The sequence below is a fragment of the Myxocyprinus asiaticus genome, chromosome 5 (assembly GCF_019703515.2).
Source record: "Myxocyprinus asiaticus isolate MX2 ecotype Aquarium Trade chromosome 5, UBuf_Myxa_2, whole genome shotgun sequence".
Taxonomy (NCBI): domain Eukaryota; kingdom Metazoa; phylum Chordata; class Actinopteri; order Cypriniformes; family Catostomidae; genus Myxocyprinus; species Myxocyprinus asiaticus.
Window position 1 is genome coordinate 53717330 of NC_059348.1, and position 26272 is coordinate 53743601.

The 26272-nt window shown below is 38.5% G+C and overlaps 1 protein-coding gene across 2 annotated transcripts; it reads left to right on the forward strand.

Annotated features, from left to right (window-relative positions):
• The first annotated feature begins 465 nt into the window (after positions 1–465).
• LOC127441441 (uncharacterized) lies at positions 466–23559 on the forward strand. Of its 2 annotated transcripts, XM_051698886.1 has the most exons (4): positions 466–2052; positions 6024–6748; positions 19950–20027; positions 22617–23559. In XM_051698886.1, exons 1-2 carry the CDS (start codon positions 1192–1194, stop codon positions 6585–6587), a joined length of 1425 nt encoding a protein of 474 aa, XP_051554846.1. In that variant the 5' UTR covers positions 466–1191; the 3' UTR covers positions 6588–6748; positions 19950–20027; positions 22617–23559. The 2 variants fall into 2 exon arrangements, with proteins under 2 accessions (XP_051554846.1, XP_051554845.1); XM_051698885.1 differs by lacking the exon at positions 19950–20027.
• Positions 23560–26272: the final 2713 nt, after the last annotated feature.

Consider the following 26272-nt stretch of genomic DNA (forward strand, 5'->3'; position numbering starts at 1 on the left):
CATTTGCTCTCTATGGCTGTCTAGGAGAAAGAAATAGAGATATTAAAGAGATCTCATTTGTCATTTTGCTTTGCTACAGGAATTTTAGTTGAAAGGAGTGTTTATTTTAAAATACATAAATAATCAAGATGATTTTTCTACAATGCTTTTATTTTTTATATATAAATATATTAAAAGTCCAAAACTGTGCTGTTCGTTGTTCATTAAACATGTCACAAGAAACCAATAAATGACAAACACTGTGCACGTATCTCAGCTGACTTTATTCAGATAAGCAAATGCACAAGCACGCTGATTCACGTGAGAAAAAGGTGCATGCTTTCAATTCACCCAAACACACATGCTCACGTGGGCTTGTGGGAAAGGAGTTATGCTAAAAATCCCCCTTTTCCTGAGGCCGAGCCTCTCTCTCTCCCCTCCCCACCTCTCTCAGTCTCTCTCTCTTCTTACCACTCCTGTCTGCTTCAGCAACGTCTGAAACCCCACCTCCTCTCTCCCCATCTGTCTCTCGCTCTCTCCACCCCATCTGAGGCGGCGTGGAATCCTGACTGCGTTTAATTGCAGAGTGGCAACCAGGCGCAAGATCTGAGGGAAAGATCGGGAATCACATGGAGCCACCACGTCTGTCAACGCTTTACGAGCCCCGACCCTGAGAGAGCGCGAGAGAGAGGTGCAGAGAGGAAGTGTTAGGAGTTTGGGAAAGAGTGAGTTGAGTCAGAAGGAAATTTCTTTTACGCAGTGGGAAAAACAGAGCTTGGAAGAAGGGTTTTGAGAAAGGTATAGCGGAGGAGAAAGAGTGAAGTAGGAGAGAGGTATACAAGAAAGCCTGCAAGTGAGTGCAAGAATTATAAGAATGGTTGGAGAGAAAAGAAAACAGGAGGGAGGGAGAAGTTAAGAGGCCCACCATTGAAGAAAGGGCAACAGGCTTCGTTCGAGAAGAACAAGAGGGAGAAGTAGGAAAACAAGAGTAAGTTAGAGTAAGAGGAAGGAAGGGGGAGGTGATTCTGAGGGAGAACAAAAAGTTGGAGAGGGAAAGTGAGACAGTATGTGTGAGAAAATCTGAGGAGAAATGACTAGACTAGAGTTGCGCAGATGAGAAAAGCAGGCATTGTGGATGGCCTGGGTGGAGAGATGACGAGTAGGAAACCAGTTGTTTTCTAAGTCGTTTGGACCAGTGGCTTTCGGACTGGTATGCACTCTGAGAGCACGGCAGCGAGACACATTCCATTCCAACCAGCTTTCTGTCACCATTGCTTGCAGCAGGGGCCCCAACATACACGTGGCCCTGTGGATGGATCATGTCTACGCATGGAGCCTGGCATAGCCCAGTGCACAGCCCCGTTCCCGAAGGAGTTTGGGATTGCTGATGGCAGATCGGAAAGGACGGGAACTTGCGGCACGTCTCCGCCACGGCAGGTTTACGTCGAGGAGATTCAGCATCCATGCTATACCTGGTGGGACAGGCCGTTGAACTCTCCGCAAGCCCCTTGCGCCTGTGTGAGAGAGATACGGCAAGAATGCGGGTGCGTCCGGCGGTGGTATTATCCGGAGTTGCCGCTGCACAAATTCAATGGAAGCCATGTTCCACCACACCTGAAGGTCAGAGGTCACAACACAAAGGTGTTGTATGTCTCAGAGCGGCAGCAGCCCCAATGGGACAATGTTAAGTTATCCACATACAACGGACACTGTCCGAGGAGACGAGTGTCTTTCCAGCATCCCGAAGAGCGACATGGCTTCAACTCTACTGAGACTAGTAGACAATCAAGTCCTAGTAAGGCTCACTATAATGGGCCAAACTCTGGACAGGTGGCTTTTTTCCCAACGGAGGTGCCCCCAAGCAAACTAGGGTGCTCCAGGGCCCATGGGCCCATGCTGAAGGTAAACGGAGCAGAGCAGGAAACAGGGACATCTCAGGTGGGCGTAGATCTGGAGAACCATAGCAACAAGAGGAAGAGCCAAGGAACAGTACGAGAACAGATCAAGCAAGTGGTTACAGAGCTCGAAGAAGTGCTGGGTGGTCTCAAACAGGTCCAGTTGGAGATGAAAGAGGTGAGGAGGGTCAGATCAGATTCTGAAATGGTAAATGCGACATATGAAACGAATAAGGTCGTTCCAACTAGAGCTCAAAACAGTTTTTGATTATGTTTTTACCACATTTAGATCCCAATATCTCTGGGATTTAAACATATAGGGGCTTAAAAATGAAGATACAAAAATAAAACTTTGTTCTGAACCAGAATCTAAAAGGATATTTAGATATCTGTAATATGTCTGTTGTTATAGACACTCCAACTTTAGAAAAAAAGTGTTTTTTTCCCATTTTTGGACTCACATCATTGGCATATAAGGCAACAAGGGGTGCTGAAATGAACTGATTTTAGTAATAGACCTACCTATCTCTGTGTAAAAATTGAATCATGATGCTGCCTTTCTAAGGTTATCTTTTGACCTCTAGTTTTGCTCGAAAATCATAGGCGGAAATGAGCATTTTTAGCCTCCTCTACAAAATAATGGATAACTTAGTAGATATTGATCCATTGCATTCAATATTTTAGCTTTCATCTTTCTTCAGAAAAGTATTAAAATGTAAAATTTAAGCAGGGTAAGTTTGGTTGATTTGACATGGAATAACCCAATAGTGTTCATTGTAATTCAAGATCTAAAATTAAAGCTAATTAATGACAATGCTGCCCACTGGGGGAAATGAGTTTTCTTGGTGCTGTACTTTTCTGTTTGAGGAGGTATAAACAAATGAGCCATGAGGAAACTTTACTATAACAAGGTTTGTCAGTGATTTGGGGTTTTGTGTATTTGAGATGGGATTTTAATAAGCGTCAGGACTCTGAAGAGAGATTGTGGATTGGAAAGTTGAAATATAATAACTGTGTGTTCTTCGCAAACATCTTTATATTGAATCCTTTCTGACAAACAGCAAATGCAAGCATCTGCTGAATCCCTCCAGAACCCAACAACTATGACCCAAAATACACATCTAAGGAAAATGTAATGGCAGTTCATTCAGTGGAATTTGAAATGTTCATGTGAAGAGGAGTATTATGTGTTCTGAAAGGGAGAGGGCTATTACAAACAGCATTGAGATCTTAAAATCAATACATAAAGTTAGCTTTAAATATGTAGATTGACATTAGTAATAATGGACTGTGCAGGATGAAACACATTAATTGAATTATTTAGATATGTATCAATGGATGCATCAAGACCTCCATTAAATGCTTTAGAAATGACTGTTGTGCAAAAAGGGGATGATGTCAGTGGATATATTTATCTTTGCATGTGATGTATGTTTACCTGTGAGGATTGTTTAGAACATAGTTTAAAGGCGAAGTGTCATTTTACTTTCTCTTAGTCAAGTTTAAAGGAATAGTTCACCCAAACATGAAAATTCTGACATAATTTACCTACCCCCAAACCAGTATGACTATTTTGCAGAACATTCAGGCAGCTCTTTATTTATTTATTTTTAACAATGCAAGCACATAATGAAAACAAATATTTGTTTTTCACAGAATCTTGCCCACCGCAGCAGCTTTGAAATTTCATTTGCAATTCTACGTATTCAAACTTGCACTGTTGGCTAAATGGACGTCTTAGACTGTTGTGCTGTGTCTCAACCTTTTTCTTTTAGCGTCTCGTGCCGATAGGGACCACACTTTTCAGACACCGTGTAAGGTTTTGAAAACATGTTTTCAGACACATGCATTGTGCATTCTGTTCTATTCTTTGCCATGTGTCAAGGTTATTTTAGCACAAGAATACTTTTGGTCTGAACGGCCCCTTGCGGCAATAAGAAAAATAACGAGAGTGCCGAAACAACAGTCTTTGAATAAATGTCATATTTCTTGTTTTTATTTGCTTCAACCTAACACAGGCCATGAAATTAAACCAGTTGTGAAGTTGTGAAAGTCTTCTTTTGAAATCAAATCATGTCGTATGTTATTGCTAAAGCTGTGGTGGGCATTTTGGGCGACCATGAAAATATATTTTTAAGACTGTTGATTCAGCCTTAAAAAAGGCTTTTGTTGATTCGAGTAAAAAAAACAAAATGCAATTAATCATGTCCCTGGGCCATCCGAGCACATCAAGCTTGAAGTACCACCTGTTTTCTCCAGGGGGCAGTAAACAAAACTCCAGCTGTATAGGCAACGTGCAGCTTATACAGAGAAAAAAACACACTTACCAACAGCAGACAGCACAAGATGAGAACACGTTCTTGCGTTCAAACACACCTTGCTGTAGCGCAAATCCAGACGCAGGGATCTCAAGACGTGTTTCAAACTACGTTTAACTTGATACATCGACCTAAAAACAGTCTGTTTATGACACGACGCAACAAAAGTGAGACACTCCATCTGACACGTGTACATTGACGTGTCGTTAGACAAGCTCTTATTAGAAATCTATCTCGCAATGATGGACAAATTTAATTGCAAAACGGATTGCTGTGGACTGTAGGTCAGTGATTAGTTTATGTTCAATAATATGGAAATAAACAATATATTGGATTCTAAAGTCAACATTTGTATTGTCTTATCAATGCTTCTCAATCAAACTTATCTGTCACAATAATGTAAAATATTTTAATTATCGGAATTATTATTTTTATAATGTAATTAATTCGCTGAAAAAAATGTAATCGATTGACAGCCCTAATTTTTTCACATATCACCTAGCCCTTATTGGCACATAATTTACACTATAAATATAAATAGGATGTAGAGCTAAGAAACATTGTACAATAATAATAATAATAATAAATAATAATCCTGTTAAATTTAAAGTAAAAAAACCTAGCAGCTGAGATTGCAAGATATTCACTGAAACTATGTTTCAGGCATTATGGGATGTCATTATGGTGCCTGTATATTTTACAGTTCACAATAATGTTAATATACCAACCCATCGGGGGCCTGGGTAGCTCAGCGAGTAAAGACGCTGACTACCACCCCTGGAGTCACGAGTTTGAATCCAGGGCGTGCTGAGTGACTCCAGTCAGGTCTCCTAAGCAGCCAAATTGTCCCGGTTGCTAGGGAGGGTAGAGTCACATGGGGTAACCTCCTTGTGGTCGCTATAATGTGGTTCTCGCTCTCGGTGGTGTGCGTGGTGAGTTGTGCGTGGATGCTGCGGAGAATAGCGTGAAGCCTCCACACGCACTATGACTCAACAAGCCACGTGATAAGATGCACAGATTGAATGTCTCAGATGCGGAGGCAACTGAGATTCGTCCTCCGCCACCCAGATTGAGGCGAGTCACTACGCCACCACGAGGACTTAGAGCACATTGGGAATTGGGCATTCCAAATTGGGAAGAAAAGGGGAGAAATATATATATATATATATATATATACCAACCCACCAGAACTGAATATGCTTTTGTGAACTTACAGACGATTTTTACAGAACAGCCGATTTTCTTAAAGAGACAATACTGTTTTGTAGCACGTGTTCAACAAATCAATTTAAATTATAAATAGTAAAAATTTAAAAATGTTAACAATAGTTCCAGTAGAAGTACATGCATTGTCTTGTTAAACATAATATAATTTTTCAGTGAACTATAAGGTAAATCATACATTTTACTTCTAAAATATCATTTTTTACTATATTTACAGTGAAATTAAATATATTGTCTTGTTAAATATAATATAATTTTTCACTGTACATGGTAATCTAACCACCAGAAAACCAATTAACATTCTCTTTTACTGTAGTATTTTTACATGTTTTTTTCCATTAAAATTCAGAACATTTTTTACAGTACAGAAGGTAAGATTTTTAGTGATTCCCAACAAAAATGTTGGTCTGTTTCTCAGAGAAAGCTATTGTATGACTTTAGAAGACTTGAAATCCGGTGCCCTAGTCATAAGGACTACATTCATTCATGTCATTTTTTGGGTCCTTTGGGAGCTTGACAGATTGTTAGTTTGTAATGACATAAGGGTGAGTTAATGAAGACAGAACTTTTCCTTTAACTATGTTATGATCACTCTGCGTCTGTGTAGGTAGTCCAACAGATCGATATTCTAACATCAAACATCGACCTTACCGAAGAAGACCCAAGTCCATCCAATGGAATCGCTCAAGATGGCAGACACCGAAGCAGTTGGACTAGTGTTGTGGCTTTAATCCACAACTCAAATGCTGAACAGGAAGTGTCGCAGAGGAATGGAGTGCAAAATGACACTAAAACAAGGACTTCCTGTTCCTCTATCACACACAGCCCCGTTTCTGTGAATGCAATTCACACTGACAGTCCTCCGCCAATGAGAAACCAGGTGAGTCCATCCCCTACTCAGCAGCAATTGGCTACCGTTGAGGATAAAGACAGCAAAGTTGGGAAACAGAACTCAGAAATGCAAAGGATAAAGAACAAGGCCAACGGCACCTGCCTTCCACATCGAACATATAAAGTCAAACCCCAACATCACAAAGGGCAACTGGAAAACCACAGACCTCCTTCGAATAAAACCCAAAGACCTCCACCATACCCCCAGAATGGACAGGTCAAAATGAGGACACCCCCCTACCCAGGAAAACACAAGACACTCTCCTCCACCATAGTTTAAGGAGACAAAACCAAGTTGTCCTATCATCAATAAAGAGGACAACATACCAACAAATACACCCTTAGACAAAAACATATAGACTTACATGCACAGTCCAATATTGGCACACATACATTTTCGTTCACGAGGGACCCGAATGCCTCTTGGTGACGAAACTCAGGGTAAGTGGACACTACACACCATTGCTAAACATAAATAATCTAATATACTGTATACCCATAGGAAAGAGAAATCCCAAATGAGATATATTTAATCTATCAGCTGTTTCTCCTAGAAAGCAATGAGAATAAAAGGACAGAGACTATTGTTTAAAGGGATAGTTGACCCCAAAAATGAAAATCCTGTCAATCTACTCACCCCCATGTTGTGACCCAATGATCTGAGCTATGCTATCTACATATATTGTATTAATTGTCCACAATGATTTAATTTATTTCTTTCATTTATTCCTCCAAAGAAATTCTAAGAGAAATATCTTAGACACAATTAACACATTATCCATTGATCAATTATGTCTCCTGAGCTTTGAGCAACTTCTAATGGTTTTATTTCCCAAAAGGGCCCACTTCTGAAAGTTTAATGCTAGTAACAAGAGGCCACATGTGTCTTATTGGACGTTTGTTTTGGGAAAAACCTCCCTTTGAAAAGAAAAACATGGAACATCATTAAATAATTTCCTTGGAAATAGAGAGTGCACCATTTGCAATGAAGACACACTCAGAGTTAATACGGCTAACTATGCGTCATGAAAGATGTCCTCCATATGTTCCTCAGGCTAACATGGTATCAATATGCCGCACTTGTTTCCTCCGATTACGCCGAGCTTTGTTGTTTACCCTCGGGGCAGATGAAGGGTGTTAAACGCTGTACAGTTTCGAAACTCTTCCCTAACACATTCCCTTTTCTCAGAACAGAGGGTGAATGTAGAGTTTGGTGCCAGACTGGTGGTTGAGTTTTTGGAGAACATTTGTACAGCGCTGTGCAGTTTATCGCCATGGAATTCAGGATGCAATCAAGGATGTGTGATAAACGTTCTATAAATGAAAGTTCTATTTGCGGTTGAATCGCTGATTTTATCTGGTCTTTTCTGGTTGTTGTTGAGACATGCAAAAACATCAAACATGTTGCTTCAAGGCTGGATTTTCTAGGAATGATCATCTTACACTGCAGTAGACAAAGTGAAGATAATATTGCCGTGTCCATCAATGAACAAAAATGTGAGTGTTGCTTGCCTGTGAAAAACTTGCCGCCACAATGTTATGGTGTTTTGGCGGTTGATAGGTGTTTGCTTACATGCCCAAGTCAAAGAATCCACCCTCAAGTCTCCATGATATTCTGGTCTCTAGATATGGCTCGGGTCCCTCCTTTAATGTAAGTGTGTGTTATCATCATACAGGTATGTTGCCTTGATCATACCATGGAAGAAAAAAAATTAATTCATACTTTAAATTTCACAATTGTAACTTTTTTGAAACTGCAACTTTATATCTTGCAATGCAACCAAATTTCATGTAATTGCAACTTTATTTCTCATAATTGTGATTTTATATGTTGCAATTGCAACATTATTTCTCATAATTGCGACTTTAGCTATATATCTTCCAATTGTGAGTTTATATTTTGCATTTGCAACTTTATTTATCGTAATTGCAACTTTATTTTTCGTAATTGCAACTTTATAAATCTCAATTCCTACTTTATTTCTCCTAATTGCGACTTTAGCCATGTGTCTTGCAGCTTTATTTATTGTAATTGCAACAACATCAATTGCAACTTTATATTTCACAATTGCAACTTTATATATCAATTGCAACTATATTTCTTGTAATTGCAAATTTATATTTCACAATTGAAACTTTATATATCACAATTGAAACTGTATATATCAATTGCAACTTTATATATCACAATTGCAACTTTATTTCTTGTAATTGTAAATTTATATTTCACAATTGAAACTTTATTTGTAGTAATTGCGATTTCTCCCAATTGTGACATTTTCATAATTGTCTTGCAAATGCAAATTTCTCATAAATATTGTGACTTAAGCTACAAGTATATATCTTGCTCTTGCAGAATTATATCTCGCATTTGCATTTTTATCTTCTGTAACTGCAACTTTATATATCTCGCAATTGCAGTTTCATTTCTGGTAATAGCAAATTTTTTCTTGCAATTTTGAATTTATATCTTGTAATTATTTTTTCCTTCCATGGTTGGATCAAGGCACCATTAAAAGTCACAAGTCTTAATCGCTTAAATCATTTGCACTAGAGACTGTTGCGTGTGAAAATCCCGGGAGATCAGCAGTTACAGAAACTCTCAAACAAGCCCGTCTGGCACCAACAATCATGCCACGGTCCAAATCACTGAGATCACATTTTTTCCCCATTCTGATGGTTGATGTGAACATTCACTGAAGCTCCTGGCCCATATTTGCATGATTTTATACACTGCACTGCTGCCACACAATTGGCTGATTGGATAATTGCATTAATAAGTAGATGTACAGGTGTACCTATTAGCTTCTTGTAGAGTGCCATGTGATGTTTTTACCATTACTTTTCCTGTGCCACCGTGAACAGATGTGAAACAAAAGGCAAGCACCTGAGTGTCAACTTTTTAAAACTTGCACATTAGGATCGGTTGTCATCATTACTGAGAGAATTATACATTAGACTAATTTAAGTGCCTCTGATTCAGTTTCATTGTTCAACGGACATGTATGAGATTGGTTAGAATACTCAACCGCTGCAAAAAACATGTTAAAACACGTTGCAACATGTTCAGTACACTGAAATGGAATTGTGTAATTGTCAGTTTTCACTATTAGTTAATAGCACAATCCCTTGATTTTGCTTAATCACACCATTCTGTAAACAGCCAGGGATAATTAACTGTATTTCTTAGATGAAGAATTGTTAATTCTGATAATTTATTTTCATAAATGTAACAATTTATTGAACCCTGGTATCTTTTATCATATTGCTGCTCTTTTATAAAAGCAATAAGCCTCTCTAGGCTGTGTTACACTGATTTTACCATCATTAATGGGGTAAACACCCCTTTTGCATGATAAAATCACTGCAACATACAGCATTCCGGGGCTTGTTGCTTTAAAAATGAGGATTTATCATTCAAAAAGCTGAAAACGTAAATTCAACACTATCCCGTATTCTACATTCCTCTGGGGTTGAAGTTAAAATGGCAGATGTCATCTTCGTGTTTGTGGTTTTGAACAAAAGTAACTGGTTTTTGCCTGCTGGGTTTTGAAAACAGTAGTTACGGTTTGGCAGTAGAGGGTCATTGTCCTCTAGTGGAAGGTATGTGTCTCTGCAGTGTTTTGTTTTTATAGTTTTTGGGCCATTCCTTTTTGTCTGGTTTTCATTAGAAACCACTTGGCTCAAGGCCTAACCGAGTGAGGCAAGCTCGTACAATATTTGTCATGGTCACATAAACACTGGCATTTTCAGACATAATTTACAATGATGACCACCCACTAGATGCAAGGGCCCATGACAGCTGGGCTCAAACCAGGAAGTAGTGCTGCGACCAAAGGCTATTGCAGAAAAGTCACCCTAACATAACGGATGTTTTCATAGACATCTATTTACAGAAAACTCCCACATTTCGGTGCCCTCTTTCTGGCTAAACAGTGTCTTTTTGGGAAACCATGTCTTCATCTTCTGTTAAAACAAACCTATTCAAGATCATGGTGAACATGTCATTATTTGCAAGTGGCTTTTAATCTGTCACTGAATCAGTTAACACTCAAACCGTAGAAAAGAAAGATCACAAATGAGATCTCTTTAATATCTCAATTGTATTGCACACACTGCAGTGAGATTATATAGAGAGCAAATAGAGAAATCGTCTGCTTCTTGAGTTTCATAAAAGATATTAACAATGTAATAACTAAGCTGGTGGAAAAGGCCGATAACCTAATCGGCCTGGTAGTTTAAAAATTGGTTTTATTGGGGGCCTGAGTAACTCAGCAAGTAAAGACGCTGACTACCACACCTGGAGTCGCAAGTTCGAATCCAGGACATGCTGAGTGACTCCAGTCAGGCTTCCTAAGCAACCAATTGGCCCGGTTGCTTGGGTGGGTAGAGTCACGTTGGGGCAACCTCCTCGTGGTCACTATAATGTGGTTCTCACTCTCGGTGGGGGCACGTGGTGAGTTGTGCGTGGATGCTGCGGAGAATAGCGTGAAGCCTCCACACGCACTAGTTCTCCACGGTAACACGCTCTACAAGCCGTGGGATAAGATGCGCAGATTGACGGTCTCAGACACGGAGGCAACTGAGATTCATACTCCGCACACCCAGATTGAGGCGAGTCACTACGCTACCACGAGGACCTAGAGCGCATTGGGAATTGGGCATTCCAAATTGCGGAGAAAAGGGGAGAAAAAAAAATATATTTTTTTATTGAATGTATTTATTTTTACAATTTTTGGGAATACACCATAGTCCAGAATTAATAAACAGTTTATTGTGCAATCAAAATCGCAACAACCACCACAAAAATTGTTTTATGGTTCACATGGGACCTATAGCTATGAACAAGCGGGCAATACGGCAAGGACTCTTATTCTGAAAAGTCTGTGCACCCTGCTCACACAAACACATAAAGGGAAACAAAACATGCACTTTTAAAATCATCTACAATGTATTACAATTAGTGTTGTCAGTCAATTAAAATTTTAATCACGATTAATCGCATAATTTTTCAGTTAATCGTGATTAATAGCAGATTTTGAAATTTGACATTATACACTTCTTTTCCTGGCAAAATGCATTTATTTCCTTCTTAGGAAATAAAATAAAATAGCAAGTAACGATAAATCTTTATTCACATTTTTCAAACAAAGCCTTTCACAGTTTAAAGAGAGAAATGCACTGACATAGCACCAATTTAAGTAACAATAAACGTTACCCAAAGTCTAAATGGGAGGTTTACTAATTAAAAGAACTCCTTTCTAAATTAATAGGTTGAGTATTCATTGCAATATGCTTTAAATCTCTTTGATCACTGACACGGAATCACTGCAGTGTGTGTTTGTGGTGTGTGCATCAGTGTAATGACCCTGGATGGACACATCGCAAAGGTTCCACCCTACTCCAACCAGTGTTCAGAACTCACACGGAGCTGAATAAACTGCCAGAATCTAATGTAAATCGGTAAATGCACTAATCGCGATTAAGAAAAAAACATTGACCGTTTTAAATGAAATGCATGTGTTATCGAGTTAACTTTGACAGCTCTAATTACAATATAAACACTATAAAGTAAACATTTTCATAGTTTAACAAATACAGTATGAGTAGTAATTCATCAACAGTAAATCATCATTCATCAATAGTAGTAGTCACATGGCACAACAAACTCCATGCGGAGTCAGTGATTGTTTTTATTTCACCTCTATAGGCCGCTGTTATACTGTAGAACCAAGGAGTTTGTGACGAGGAGGAGGGCGTGGCTGGGCCGTGAGGGTGCACGGCCGGCGCCGTGAGGGTGCATGAGAGAGAGATAAAGGGGAGCCGGAGATGCCAATGAGGGACTTTATGTTGACTGCTCAGCCGGGTCCCAGCTTCCTCCTTTCCCGACTGAACAGAGGTCTTTTACATTTGGTGCTGAAACCCAGGAAGGAGGATGAGCACGCTGTTCGGGAGAACTCGCCCCTGCCATCCGCCAGGAGATGGACTGGGTCGCTACCATCCGCCAGGAAGCGGAGGAGCCGTTGCCGGCCACCAGGGGACGGAGGACCTGCTGCTGTCCGCCAGGGGGCGGAGCGGATGAGGACCAGTGGACGGCGTGTTCGGGACCGGCGAGCCAGCTTTTCTCTCTCTCTCTCACTGATTAGGTGACTCGCCGCCGGCCGTGCACCCTCACGGCCCGGCCACGCCCTCCTCCTCGTCACAGAGTTCTAACTGTAGAACCTTCCAGTGGCAAAAACGGATGAATAATAATACAAAAAACTATCAGCAACAATCGCCATTGATTTTTGAAGATAATCGATAGTTTCAAAATGCAACTACCGGCCCGATATATCGTAAAACCGATATATCGGTCGATCTCTAATCTAAATGACTTTCTTTTGCAGGACACCAAAGGAGATATTATGCAATGAAAGTGAATGGTGACATTCTGCCTAACATCTCCTTGTGTTTCATGTAAAAAGTCATATAGTCAAGAACAACATGAGGGTGAATAAATGATGAAAGGCGTTTACTTTTTGGGTGAACTATTCCTTTAACCTGCAGCAATAATAAAAGGTATATCAGCTATGATCTATTCCTCATGCAAAAGCTATTCTAGGAGCAGTCATAAAATAGACATAAATGTGCAGGACGGTTTTACTTTGGGGTAGGTGGATAATTACATCTGTCTGCCAGTGCTCAGACTCTGCCTTTGGGGTGGAAGAAGATGTGGACAAATGAGAAATGATGCGATGGTGAGCAAATGATGGGCGTTTGAGAGCTGTACCCTGTTGCATAAAGCACCTTAAGTGTCATTTTCCCTAAAGATCACCCTAAAGTTTCCCTTAAACTTAACAGTGTTGCAGAAAATAAGCCTTAAGTGTTACTGAAGGGTTTTTATAGGTAAAATGACAGAATTAGCAGAATCCTTCATTTACTGGTCTGCATGAAAAACTCAGGACGTTTTTTTACTTTCACAGGAAACATTTGTACACAAAAAAAAGTGTTTGAATCTCTTAGTTTCGAGGGTTGTACTATAAAAAATATTTATGTAGTAATCACAAACGACTTGTAATTGGTGCATCCTGAGAAAAGTAACAGGTGCCACGTGACAATGCCATTTATGCGCTGCTTTAGAAGAAGTTGGACAATAATTAACACGATAATGATACGGAGATACTTTATTGGTCATTAAAATTATAATAAAAACACAGTATAAAGTGAAAGTATTTTCTATGTGGTAAAATTGCCAAAATTTAGGTCAGGACATTTCCGATCTTCTGAAAGTTGGCAGAGACATGTTGTGTCCATCCATAAGAGTAAAATTTTATTACGGTAAAACCTGGCTCACTGTAGAAAATCCCTTAACGGTTGCCCTTACCTAAGAGAAATGTCAAAGACATTATATGCAACACCCTCAAATCATTCCCTCAGACAAGAAGAACCCCTAAAAAACCCAAGTCAACTTGCATAAAACCACTCAAGACACCTTAGTAGCAACTGCATAGCTGGAAATCACATAGTGATTTTAAATCATTAAAGCATCTCAGCAATTGGGTCCGGTATTTTTAAAATCTACAGCATATTTAATCCATTCATTTACATGCTGTGTTTAGCATCAATTATTGGATTGATTTATGCCTTCAGAAAGTCTGTAAACACGCCTTTTACAAGAATTGTGTTAAATAATTTCTGATCTGATTTCAGATCTGCCAGATTTTGTACCCTACTCGTGTAATTTTTTTCAATCAAATGCAATATCGCTCACTTTATGAATTTATAAACTGTGAAGTTGTGCAGTTTTTTGGGGGGGATTTATTGTATTTTTGACCTTATTTGCCTCAAAATTACTATACACCATTCATATAAAATAAGAAATGTTTAAGTTACATTCACTTCAGTGAAGCTCTACATTATACTCGATTTCATTCATGGGGTAAGCAAACATTTTTACAATTAAAATCACATGAAATTACAACTATAACCAGTGGACGGCTGCAGAGGTCCACTCATTTGCCTGGTTGTAGCAAACTGTTTTTTTTTTAGATCTTATCACAAGTTATACATTTGGATATATATTTGGACATTTAAAAATCACTATTTTTGTCAAAGTTTTTTTTTTTTTTTTTTTTTTTTTAAGGTATTCTGAAGTGTCAATGATGCCACATTATGATTACTGACCATGGTATTACAAAGAGAAGACTTAGTAAGATTTTTGTTGCCTATCCTTTATTTTAAACATCCCAATTCAACTCAATAACTTAATAACAAAAAATTGGTCCGCTTTGTAACGTTCGCTGGCGGACGTTCTGAGGACATTCCGAATGTTCGCTATAAGTCCAATTTTCATCCAGGCCAGAGTTTGCGACCGTCCTTATATTGTCCCTCATCTGACCTTTCCATAACAACACTTGCAAAATCCATTCGCCCATGTGTTCCCTTTTATCATCAGACCTGACACCTTGCAACTCAGACAAAGGCAAAATTAAACTAACCCAGCTAACAAAAAAATGTCCTCAGAATGTCCCCTAAATGGCCTCTGTGAATGTCCCCTAAATGTCCTGAATAGACGTCCTGTGAACATCCCCTTGAACGTCCGGAGGACGGCAAGAGGACCCTACACATGGACGTTCGTGGGACATTCGTAGAGGTCATTTAGGGGAAGTTCTGAGGACCTTTTTTTGTTAGCTGGGACATATTCATTCCTGTGTGTGATTGTGTGTGTGAGAAAGCATGTGTGTTCTGCATTGTGGATGTGTTATAGTATCATCCCTTGATTTATGTGTGTGTGTGTGTGTGTTCTGCATTGTGGCTGATTTATTGATATTATTTGACAAATTAAAAAAAATGCTCGGTTTTATCGTCTCCCCCATTCATTTCCTATGTGGAGTCAAATTTGACCCCGAACAGTAAGAGTGTGAGTAGTTTTGTCAAACCACCACACCACCAGATTATAGCCTAATTTTTTGTGTGTGTGTGTGTGTATATAGTAAATGTAGGAAAAGCCACTAAATTTCATGCCACTGAGTTGAAGGAAACCATGTTTTTTAAAGCAGCAAAGATCAAAAGGGGTCAAAATTTACCCCAACAGTACATAAGAGTTAAACACAGTGGTCTCTCACAAAAAAACAATCACATGCCTCCTTCACCATATTCTTTATGATGCCCTTAAATTCATCACTGGATATAAATAAGTTTAATTTTAGATCGTTCTGTATATTATTCCATATCCAAGGAGCATAGTAGGAAAATGCAGTTTTCCCCAGATCTGTCACAACCTGTGGTAAATTAAAAAGCAACCACCTGGAAGAGTGCAGCTGGTAACTTCCAAAGCTGAGACAGAGAAGGGTACAGAGGTAGGCTGGAAGTTTACCTAGTATAGCTTTATAGATAAAAATATACCAGTGCTGTTGTCTGCGATTGGCAATGGTAATACAATAATAAGAATACAATGGTAAGAGACTTTGCATTTGTAATGAAACATAGAGATGCATGGTACACTGAATCAAGGCTCCGTAAAATCGAGGAAGCTGCATGCATATGCAATGTGTCACCGTAATCAATCACAGGCAGAAAAGTAGCTTCCACAAGTTTTTTCTTGGCATTAAAAGTAAAGCAAGATTTATGTCTAAAATAAAAGCCAATCTTTACTTTGAGCTTCCTAACTAGATTAGCAATATGTACATTAAATATAAGCTTGTCGTCTATCCATATACCCAAATACTTGTACGAGCACACCCTTTCAATGGATTTACCACCGGACATGAGAATGCTAACATCATCAAGTAAACGAGCTTTTGAGAAAACCATAAACTTTGTTTTCTGAGCATTCAAAACCAGTTGTAAACTCAACAGAGCAGTTTGTAATGAATGAAATGCAGGCTGAAGCTCTTGCACTTCCTGTACTATGGAGGGAGCATATGTAAACATTGCAGTGTCATCTACATACAGGTGTAATTTTGCTTGAATGTCATTACCCAATTAATTTACAAAAATGGAAAACAAAATAGGTCCCAAAATGGAACCCTGGGGGACACCTTTAGTTATCTCAAGAAAAACAGATTGGATGGCCCTCTACATAGACACACTGAGTTCAATCTACAAAATAATTTCTGAACCATTTAACAGCCTTAGGACCAAGACCAGCATTCCTACGTTTGTTCAGCAGCAATTCATGGTCCACTGAATCAAACGCCTTAGATAGATCCACAAATAAGGCAGTGCAATGCTGCTTTTTTCCAAGGTACCAAAAGGATCATTTGTCACAGCCATAGCAGCAGTAATGGTACTGTGACCAGTTCTAAAGCCAGATTGAAAATCACTTAAAATATTATTATCAAATAAAAACTGTTTTAACTGCAAATTTACCTGTGATTCAAAGATCTTAGCCAGGACTAAAAAGTTTGGAAATCGGACGATAGTTGTTCAACTCTGAGGGGTCTCCACCTTTAAGTAAGTGGCGAACATAAGCAGCTTTCCACATTTTAGGTACTGAATTTGTCAAAAGACTCAAATTAAAAATATAAGTAATGGGCTCAGCAATAATATCTGCCGCCACCTTTACAAGATAAAGATCCAGATTGTATGGACCTGCAGGCTTTTTGTGGTCAATGTCTTTCAGAGCTTTACAAAGTTTTTTTTGTTGTTGTTATTTTCTCCCCTTTTCTCCCCAATTTGGAATGCCAATTCCCAGTGCGCTCTAAGTCCTCGTGGTGGTGTAGTGATTCGCCTCAATCCAGGTGGCGGATGACGAATCTCAGTTGCCTCCGCGTCTGAGACTGTCAATCTGCGCATCTTATCACGTGGCTTGTTGAGCGCGTTACCGCTGAGACCTAGTGCGTGTGGAGGCGTCACACTATTCTCTGCGGCATCCACACACAACTCACCACGGGCCCCACCGAGAGCGAGAACCACATTATAGCGACCACAAGGAGGTTACCCCATGTGACTCTACCCTCCCTAGCAACCGGGCCAATTTGGTTGCTTAGGAGACCTGGCTGGAGTCACTCAGCATGCCCTGCAACTCCAGGGGTGGTTGTCAGCGTCAAAGAGCTTTACAAACTTGAGCAACTGAAATGGGTTTAAAATAAAACAAATCCTGATTTCCATCAATTTCTGTGGTGATAGAACAAGGGACTGATGTATTTTTATTTGTGCTATCAAGTACAGACCCAGCATGGATAAAGTATTTGTTAAACTGACTGACCATAGCGGACTTGTCCTTTATTTCCTCGGAACCAACCAGAACACGTTCAGGGAGGCTTGAAGCAACATGTGTACCTGACAAAGTTTAAATACGTTTTCAGAATTTCGAGCGGTTATTTAGGTTCTCTGTAACTGACTTAAGATAAAACTCTGATTTAGAATGTCTAATCATTAAGGACACTTGTTCCTTAGCATTCTAAATGTAGTCCAATCAGCAGTGGAGCTTGTAAATCTAGCTTGGGCCCGTGATTTATTTCTTAAACTAATTAGCTCTGAAAGACTGTCAGAGAACCAGGGATTGTCCCTACCACTGATCCTAAACTTCTTAATGGGAACATGTTTATTAGAGATAGACAAATAGATTGAATGAAAATATTCCCATGCCATTTTAACATCCGGTCACTGTAGCACAAATCGTGCAGAAAAGCCTGCTCTTCAAAACTTTAAAAATATCTTTTAAAAATGAAACAGTGTTTTACCGTGGGAAATTTTGCATTCCTAACACAAGCAATAGCACAATGATCGCTAACATCATTGCAAAATATGCCAATCTAAGTGTATTTATAAGATGTATTCGATATAATTAAATCAAGCAAGGTAGATTGATTTTGTGCTTTGGGATTTGGCCATGTTGGTGCATTAATAAGTTGCACAAGGTTTAAGGAATCACACAGTTCTTGGATAAAACCATTATGTCAGCGTTTGTCGTATTTGCCCAAATCTTAATCATATCCATTTTAGGAACAAGACTTCTAACATTTAAATATATAAAACCAAGTCCTGATCTACTTTTAAAATCTGAAGCAGGTAAACATTGCACAGAGGTAGTAGGCCCAGGATTGGGCTGAACATTTCCAGACAGCATCAATAAAAGCATAACCATACATTGCAATTTTGATTCGACAGAAATTGGTTTATCAGAAATGCCGTCACCTACAAACTGTGAGAAGAAGTCCTCTGAGACGACAAAATAGTCTGTTAACAGCATTAGACTCTGAAGATACACAATCTCGTTTACTTGCACTTGAGAATGGTAAATCTTCAATTGATGCCGTGGACGGATTGACTGGTGAAATGACTCAATAACTTTCATCCAAGAAATTGAGAATGTTCTGGAATGTAACACGGTGAATTCACTCTCCCTGTTATGCCCATTTAGTTCATTTAATCCAGGGTTGCATTAAATAAGCATCAAAAATATAAAAAAGTACATGATGTCAGCTTAAATGCCGTTATGTTAAGGACAGACCAGGAGAAACACAGTCATTCCAGTTCATCCAGGGTCCACATCTAATTCATCTAGTTTATGTGCTACAAGGCCATAATCAAAAATTAAGTAGGAGAAGCGAGTCACCCAGAGGATCCGTAGAATGCTGTTTTGGCTCCCATAGGTGCTGTCCTCCAGCAGGTGGATTCCAGGTAGGCCTAGGCCTCAAACAGTCCAGATTGAAATCAAGCCAATCACTGAAACATCAGCACCACCTTGAGGAACAAATAGCATGCATAATATGTATGTGCACACGCATATGTGTTAATTCACCATTGCGCAGGTAGTCGTTTGTATGAATATAGTGTCTTGTAATAAACAAAAAAATATATCCTGTGATAATAAACGTATATAGATATGAAATAATCATACAAATATGATTTATGGAAGTGCAAACAAAGTGCAACACTACTACATACAGTGTCTCGGGTCTATAATGACCCTATACGCTTGTGTTAACTGAGCACAAAACTTTTTTTTTTTTTTTTTTTCACAATTCATAAGAGAAAGGTTGAGGAATACTAAAAAGGTGTGGGCACAACTCGGTAGGGGGTGGAATAAGGTCACAGGTCACTAAAGATCCAAGGTATACATTAACGGGTTAAATGCTAAACAATGTGACCAGTGACATTATTATTCTGTATCATTTCATCTTGTCCGTTTAAGGGATGTATGTCCAAAGCCAGAGCGCATAGCTATCACAATCTTCTCTCTCTGCAGCTATTAAAAAGCGTTCCAAATCAACAGTCTGGCATTTACACTAAGATCGTAATAAAGACAGCACACTGCAGCATTACAAAACTCTAGCTCAATCAGATTTGCTGTCCTCAACACTCAGCCAAACAGGGCGTATAAATTACACCAATAAATCACGGTGATAAGCGAGTGCAGTCTTGGCATTGGTAGATCAGGTAGTGGCCAAATTATGTTATGTTACTTTAGCACTTAATTTGAGTCTTTAACAATGCAAGAACATTTGGGTTTGTTGAATCAACAGCTACATTAATGATGCAACAAAACTTATTATCTTAATCAGTACTTTTGTTATGTTTTCTAGTGAAAAAAAAATCCTTACAGAGATTTTTGACATCATCATTTACTCACCCTTATGCTGTTCCAAACCCGTATGACTTCCTGTCTTCCATAGAACACTCAGTGACCATTCATTGCATTTTGTTTTCCATACAGTAAAAGTGAATGGTGACTGAGGCTGTCAGTCCATATCATTCTGCCTGACATAACTTTTCATGTTGGAACAACATGAGGGTGAGTAAATGACTATTCCTTTAAAAAAAACAATGACTAAAGAAGCAAAACTGTGTAAGATAATAAGACTTGTGTTCAGAGAATGTATGTGAATTGAGTAAATATTTTTTCATAAATACTTGTGGAAACTTTATGACAAAAACTTTATGACCTTACCGCCATATGGACATTTTTTTATTTGCTTTGATAAGTAATAATTATGGTATCCCTAGTTGTGCCCACACCTTTTTAGTATTCCTCAACCTTTCTCTTATGCATTATTAAAGTCATAATTATTAGATTTAAAGTCATAATTTTGAGATAAAAAGTCTAAATTGCAAGACAAAAAAGGTTACAATTATTAGATAGTAAGTCATAATGTTTGGAAGCCCATTTCTGCTAAATAAAAAAACAGTTCTTTGATGAGTGATAATTAAGAGATACAAAGTCATATTGAGATTAAAAAAATCAAAATTACGAGATGAAGTCAAAATTCTGATATTAAAAGTAAAACTTATGAGAAAAAAATGCAAAGTCAAAATTAGATAAAAGTCATCTCATAATTAGGATTTAGTAACTCATAGTTATGACTTTTTATCTCAAAATTATGATTTACCAAAGCACTTTTTTATGTGGTGGAAATTGTCTTCCATAATATTGAGAGACTTAATCTGATAATTATGAATTTACTGTATATCTCATAATTATGACTTACCAAAGCATGATTTAAAAAAGAAATATGACAGAAATGGGCTTCCATAAAATACAATAAAATTGAGTGAAGTTTATGTTTAAAACAAGAAATCACTATTCGCAAATAGGGTAAAAAAAACAAAACAATTCTTATCTTGCACAACATCGCTATGCAAATAAATAGATGTTTTTAAAGAATGTTTACATAGTTGTAATTAAGATTTTTTTTGAAGTGGACAAGTTTAAAGTATCACCTTGTGCCAAACTATCATGGATATTGAATGTCATTATTTCTGATTAGGCCGTTTTAAATGTTTATTGGCAACTCTTTAATTTTTTCTGGGATCTGTTCCATGGAGACATTTGCACATAATCATCGATCAGCACATTCTGAAAGGGGCATTTGTATAATGAATGAGGCTTGTGACCCTGTCTGTGATGTGTGAGACACGAGACTACACTATTAGGGCTGCAACTAATGATTATTTTGATAATCGATTAATCTAACGATTATTAGAATGATTATTCGACTATCTGGCGATTATTGCAACGATTAATCATTAGCTCTTAACCGATTATTCAGCTTGTGCCCCGACTTAAAAGGTTGTATTAAACATGCTTACTAACAATAAAGAGGACAAAATCATCTTTTAAAAATACCTCTAAATGACATTCACTGAATTAAAGGGAATAAAAACTTTTTAAGTTTAATTCAGTAAAAAATTATATTGTTATCAAGTGTTTTTGTCTTGTTTTCCATTTAAAATGGTCTAAAAATCCTTAAAACAAGATACATTTACTTGACATATAAGATATTTAGACTTGCTTTAAGAGAATGTATCTTAAATATAAGTGTATTTTTTCACATTATATTCTCTAAAAGCAAGTCTAAATATCTTATATGCTGCTTCTCAGGTGAATGCATCTTTTTTTAAAGGATTTTTAGATATTTTACAATATTTGTATTTTTAATATTATATTCAACATTCTCAGATAACAATGTTTTCTTCTGCTGTATAGCAGCTAAAGTAAATGTACGCTGTTTTAAAGCAGTTTTAGATATTTATACTGGAAAACAAACAAAAACTAAAACAAATCAAAAACTTATTTTGTTTCAGTGTATAATGGGGCAACGACTACCCTCTCTCACCTTTCTGTTCACTTCAATCCATCTTTAACTCACAAAAAAACTAACTCTCTCTTATTAATAAAGCTGCGGATTGCCAATTTTCTTCCTGATAAGAAATGCACAGTGTCACATATATTATGATTCAGTAAGTCGAGTCATCATGTTATAATCTAGCTGCTTTAAGCGTGTGCGTTTGAGGGATGAGTGTCCCATGACAGAGTGTGAATCAGCCGGGTGCAGTCTCAATCTCTCCCCTTTTAAATCGAGACATTCACATAACTCATAGAAGAGGCGCTGACCGCACAGAGAAATGCCAGTTTCAGAGTTTGTAGTTATTTACATGATCTGCTTCCGTATTATTTGAACTTTAATAAAGCTATAACGCATTAAATATAACTGCATTTAAGATGTAACGCCAGGGTGTTTCCTTTAAAGAGCTCCGGCTCCACTTACTGTATTCCACAACAAGAGTGCTTCTGTATTTACTTATTTAGTATTTTTTGCATTATAATTCCCTCATACTTTATGATCTACATCACCTGAATCTGTTTGGAAAGTTTAGAGTGCACCTGGACTGTGATCTGTGTAATTCTTCCTCTCCTCAGTCAGAACTGCAGTGCTGCTCTCGCGCATCATCATTAGAGTTTAATGTGATCTCATGTTACGTTAAATGAGATCAAACGACTAAATTGTGGTTGACAATTTCTTTATTGTCGACGTTGTCGATAAAGTCGACTAATCATTTCAGACTTATACACTATCTAATGAAAGTCTCCTTTATGATGCAGGGATTGATGCCACACAACTCATCTGACTCACATTGGAGGAGAGAGAACTCCAGACTGATGGTCACTGACTGTATTTCCAATGGAAAGCTCCAGAAACATCTCATCATGTGTGAACAAAAAAACTGCTTAAACTAGTTTGAGAGGTTTGCCGGTATGTTTGCCACTAAGCTGGTCAGGCTGATCTGGTTTGATGGTTTTAGAGGGGTTTTGGGCACTTGTCGTCTGGGAGACTAGCCAAACCAGCATAAATCAGCCAAGAAAACTGAGCTCATCAAACCACTTCTTGGGGTCTTTAATTAGTACTAGATGGGCAGTTTTTCTCTCCAGATGCACCATGTAAGCTTTTTAGAACAAGTTACCCTTCCTGACAAAACCTGTGACCTGATTTCTTCTTTAAAAGTAGCGCAAAAGAGGAATAAGCTGCTCTTATGTTGGAAATTTATGACTTTATAACAGAGCTTTGAGCTCTCAGATATATGCAATATCAGTTAGAATGCCTAAAAAGAGGAAGAGTTTTAACATTTCTTAATAATGTCTTTATTATTACTTTTAATCAGACCAAAGATTGATTTTTGGTCATTTTTGTTCAGGGAGGTTGAAGGATCAATCATTCTGCTAAGCTAAAGCTAATGTACACTAACATTGCCTTAAAGGCAGCTCATAAAACCACTTTAGAGAGAATATACTTCTGGTTCTGGATTATAGTGGATAAATACTAACACAGCATTGCAGCTGTGGACTGGAATTATTCAAGCAGTGTTTAAAGCCAGTATAAGCCATTTTTATAAACTGTTGCAATCATTTAGTGGCATTTTCACCCTGCATGTGGCCAATAGAGAGCGCTTCAGGCCACAGAAAAACCAAAACGGTAATGCCAGTGACACATGAATGTATTATAACTGTGTCCAGCTCACATGAAATAAAACATTGAGTGTTTAAAATGTGTTCTCAGTGAGTTCTGATTTTTATAAATATAAAGATTAATTAATAAATATTAATACATATTAAAAAAAATAAGACAAAATAATGTCACCCAGAAAGTCTGGATGATATTTCACCCCCAAATCAAAAGAAAAACATGATAAATGATATATACCATAAAGAAACTGAAGTGAAAAGTTGGAACTATAAACATTTTTAAAAGGGTGAATCTTACAAAACCTGTCAAGAACATGTCCAGGTCAAAAAGAAGAAGAGAAATTACATTATGCATTTCTGAAAGGCATTTTCTTTAAGTTTAGAGTTTTAAGGTCTGAGGGTTGAGATCTAAATAAGGCCTATTCACATGAAATAAAACATTAAGTGTTTAAAATGTATTCTCAATGAGTTCTGATTTTTATAACATTTTTAAAAATGTTTAAATAAAAAAAATTATTCACCCCAATATCAAAAGAAAAACGTAAGAAATTATATTTACCATAAAGAAACTGAAGTGAGAACTTGAAACTATAAACATTTTTAAAAGGGTAAATATTACAAAACTGGTCAAGAAAGGCAGGAAGGAAAGGAAGGAAAGAAAGAAAGAAAGAATGGAAGGAAGGAAAGAAAGAAAGAAAGAAAGAAAGAAAGAAAGAAGGATATGTGAGGATTCTGTGAGGATATGTGCATTCGTACTAGGACTTCTTTAACATTTAACAACGACAAACCATGGTTTACAGCAGAACTCAGGCAGCTTCGTCAGGCCAAAGAGGATGCTTACAGAGTTGGGGATAAAGTCTTGTACAATCAGGCCAGGAACACACTGAACAAGGAAATCAGAGTGGCTAAAAGAAGATACTCTGAGAAGCTGAAAAACAAGTTTTCAGCTAACGACCCTGCATCAGTGTGGAGTGGCATGAAACAACTCACAAATTACAGGACTCCTACCCCCAACCCTGTGGTGGACCAACAACTAGCTGATAACCTGAATGTGTTCTACTGCAGATTTGAAAGGCCCAATCTAACACCCCACACCCACTCTGACCTTCACACAAACACCAACACCTCCTGCAACCCCCTCCTCCCCCTCCTGCTACTCAACCTGCACTTAAGATCTGTGAAGATGATGTGAGCCACGTCTTTCGAAAACAAATGATAAGGAAAGCACAGGGCCCAGATGGCATCTCACCAGCGTGTCTTCGATCCTGTGCTAACCAGCTGGCCCCCATCTTCAATAGATCACTGGAGCAGTGTGAAGTCCCATGCTGCTTCAAACATTCCACTATCATCCCCATCCCAAAGAAACCAAAAATCACAGGACTTAATGACTACAGACCTGTCGCCCTGACGTCTGTGGTCATGAAGTCGTTTGAGAGACTGGTGTTGGCCCACCTGAAGAACATCACTGGACCCTTTCTAGATCCCCTTCAATTTGCTTAGAGCAAACAGGTCTGTGGATGATGCAGTCAACATGGGATTGCGTCATATCCTGCAACATCTGGACAGAGCAGGGACATATGCAAGGATCCTTTTTGTGGACTTCAGTTTGGCTTTCAACACCATCAACCCAGCTATACTCCAGACTAAATTACACCAACTCTCTGTTCCCACGTCTATCTGTCAGTGGATTACCAGCTTTCTGACAGACAGGCAGCAGCTTGTGAGACAGGGGAAACTCACTTCCAGCACCTGTACAATCAGCACTGGTGCCCCCCAGGGATGTGTGCTCTCCCCACTACTCTTCTCCCTCTACACCAACAACTGCATCACCAAGGACCCCTCTGTCAATCTCCTGAAGTTTGCAGACGACACCACTGTCATCGGCCTCATCTGAGATGACGAAGTGTCTGCATACAGAAGGGAGGTTAAACAGCTGGCTGTCTGGTGCAGTCAAAACAACCTTGAGCTGAACACGCTCAAAACGGTGGAGATGATTGTGGACTTTAGGAGGAACACCCCAACACTGACCCCGCTCACCATTCTAAACAGCACTGTGGCAGCAGTGGAGTCATTCAGGTTCCTGGGCACTACCATCTCACAGGACCTGAAGTGGGAGACCCACATTGACTCCATTGTGAAAAAGGCCCAGCAGAGGTTGTACTTCCTTCGCCAGTTGAGGAAATTCAGCCTGCCACAGGAGCTGCTGATACAGTTCTACTCAGCTGTCATTGAGTATGTCCTCTGCACTTCAATAACTGTCTGGTTTGGTTCAGCTACGAAACCCCTGCCCCCCCTTCAAGAACTATACACTTCCAGAGTGAGGAAAAAGGCTGGAAAAATCACTCTGGACCCCACTCACCCTGCCCATTACCTTTTTGAACTGTTGCCTTCTGGCCGACGCGTCAGAGCTCTGAGCACCAGAACTGTCAGGCACAGGAACAGTTTTTTCCCCTCAGGCTATCCATCTCATGAACAGTTAAATTGCCCCATTGAGCAATAACTATGTGCAATACACAGTTTAGTCAATTTATATTTATCCAACACATCCTACCTCTTCTGCCATTACATTCCCTTGCACTGTACATAACCGATTTGTATTTAGATTTGCACTACGTATGTGTATGTGTGTGTGTATGTATGTATATATGTATATATATGTGTATATATATATATATATATATATATATGTGTGTGTGTGTGTGTGTGTGTGTGTATATATATATGTATGTATGTATATGTATGTATGTATGTATATATATATATATATATATATATTGTCTATTGTGTATTCTATATAT